Consider the following 1,910-nt stretch of genomic DNA (forward strand, 5'->3'; position numbering starts at 1 on the left):
GAGGAAGAAGTTTGATGGAAAGGAGAGGAGAGATGATAAGAGATGATAAGAGATGAGATGAGATGAGATGAGATGAGATGAGAGAGAGAGAGAGAGAGAGAGAGAGAGAGAGAGAGAGAGAGAGAGAGAGAGAGAGAGAGAGAGAGAGAGAGAGAGAGAGAGAGAGAGAGAGAGTGTGTGTGTGTGTGTGTGTGTGTGTGTGTGTGTGTGTGTGTGTGTGTGTGTGTGTAAGTGATATGAAGACAGAACAGAGTAGAAAAGAAGATAATAGAACAGAAGAGATAGGATGGGATGAGAATAGAAAAGAGAAGAGAGAATAATAAGAAAAGAGAAGAAAAAGAAGAGCACACGAGAGAAGAGAAGAAAAGAGAGAAAAGAAGGTCAGCGAAGAAAAGAAAAGAGCAGCGAAAAGAGAAACGAAAAGGACAAGATAAGAGAGAAATGAGAGAGAAAGCGCGTCCCTACGGTGCACACAGTTCCACGGCGTCCACACTCCTTCAAACTTAAACGAAGCTGATAAGATAAACTGCCTTCATCTGTTACCCTCAAAGCCGTGAACTCCCTTTCGACTTCTATAAAATGTCTAATGTCACAGCTAACCGTTAGAGTGAGTGGGTGTAACTGTCAACCTAAACACCACACGGATAATGAGTGTCCCTTTTATGAGAGACACATTATATCCTCTCGCATTCAGAACACGTTTTCACCAAGACTCCTCATCCTTTCTAACATTCTGGTTTGTATCCACATCAGCATTAAACACAAATGTACAAACTTTCTTTTAAAACTACCCCCATTTCCCGCAACTCTTCGCCGCACGTCTAAATTTCTCTTGAATTGAATCCCAACTGTTGTCGATATACAGCGAGACCTGAACTTCGGAAATATAGCAGTAATTGTCTATCTTTTAGTGGAATTATAACCAAATATCTGTACTTTACCTGCAATGACACCTTTAAGGCCCATGCTACCGCCGCCACTGGACGCAGCAGCACCACTTTTCGACATCCATGGCCTCAAAAAGGGGGACCGAAAGGCTGGAGAGGGACAATCCATGCTCTAATTCTACAAAATCTAAGAGACAATCTCTCGCCTCTGCTACAACCAAAACACTGAGCTGGACAGCTGATTCGGGAGAAAGTGTATGTGTGTGTTCGTGCGTGTGTGCCTGAGTTGACTATCGGTCTTTTTGGTAGGATATTATCGTACTTAATACATCGTGCACAGGTGGAAATCTTTTATGATTTGCATATCGTTATTTTATTATTTATGTGGTTTTTTAGTGTTACAGTTATTTTTCTCGAATTATGAGAAAGTTTCAGCATTAGGGTTGAAAAATTGACGAAGTCCAAAGTACAAGAGGGTTTTAATATCAAATATTCTTAGATCCAATACGATTATTGTAAATACTATGTTGGCAATTCATAAAACCATAAAAAATCATCAGATAGAAAGGTGATGTCAATAGCAACAAATTTTCAAACCAAGAATGCGCCAATCATCGTACATCGGACAACTAACACTGACATTCTAGAGAGTTTGAGATATTTATATTTTAGCGTTATGATGTATTCATTCTTATCGGTATATATTTCAATAAATATATATACCGTCACCTAAGATATTCATTCCTCAATGACTTACATAATAACAGAAGTAAAGTTACATCATATAGTACGAGAGAAACTGAAAAACTCTCGTGCGATACGTTGCCAGCGACTGACCAATCAGATACCTCAATTCGTGGCGGGAGATTTCTCGTTTTCAAAATATACACGGAACCGTAACATTAGTATTTTTTAATACAAAACTGTATCGCGTATCTTTTATCATTGCGTTATTGCTGTACGATTACAGATGTAGAATTAGATTACGCTAGATGTGTGGAACAGTACGTCTCTTTTCTTCCT

General features: G+C 39.1%; 1 protein-coding gene across 1 annotated transcript in view; it reads right to left on the reverse strand.

Moving 5' to 3' along the window:
- Positions 1-1,121, reverse strand: part of sea (mitochondrial citrate transporter scheggia) — a 35,858-nt gene extending 34,737 nt beyond the window's left edge. Inside the window, exon 1 of the mRNA XM_027380782.2 lies at positions 942-1,121. Coding sequence (XP_027236583.1) covers positions 942-1,056 — 115 coding nt within the window. The 5' untranslated portion in view covers positions 1,057-1,121. The remainder of the gene's footprint in view (positions 1-941) is intronic.
- Between the last annotated feature and the right edge of the window lie 789 nt (positions 1,122-1,910).

The sequence above is a fragment of the Penaeus vannamei genome, chromosome 12 (assembly GCF_042767895.1).
Source record: "Penaeus vannamei isolate JL-2024 chromosome 12, ASM4276789v1, whole genome shotgun sequence".
Taxonomy (NCBI): domain Eukaryota; kingdom Metazoa; phylum Arthropoda; class Malacostraca; order Decapoda; family Penaeidae; genus Penaeus; species Penaeus vannamei.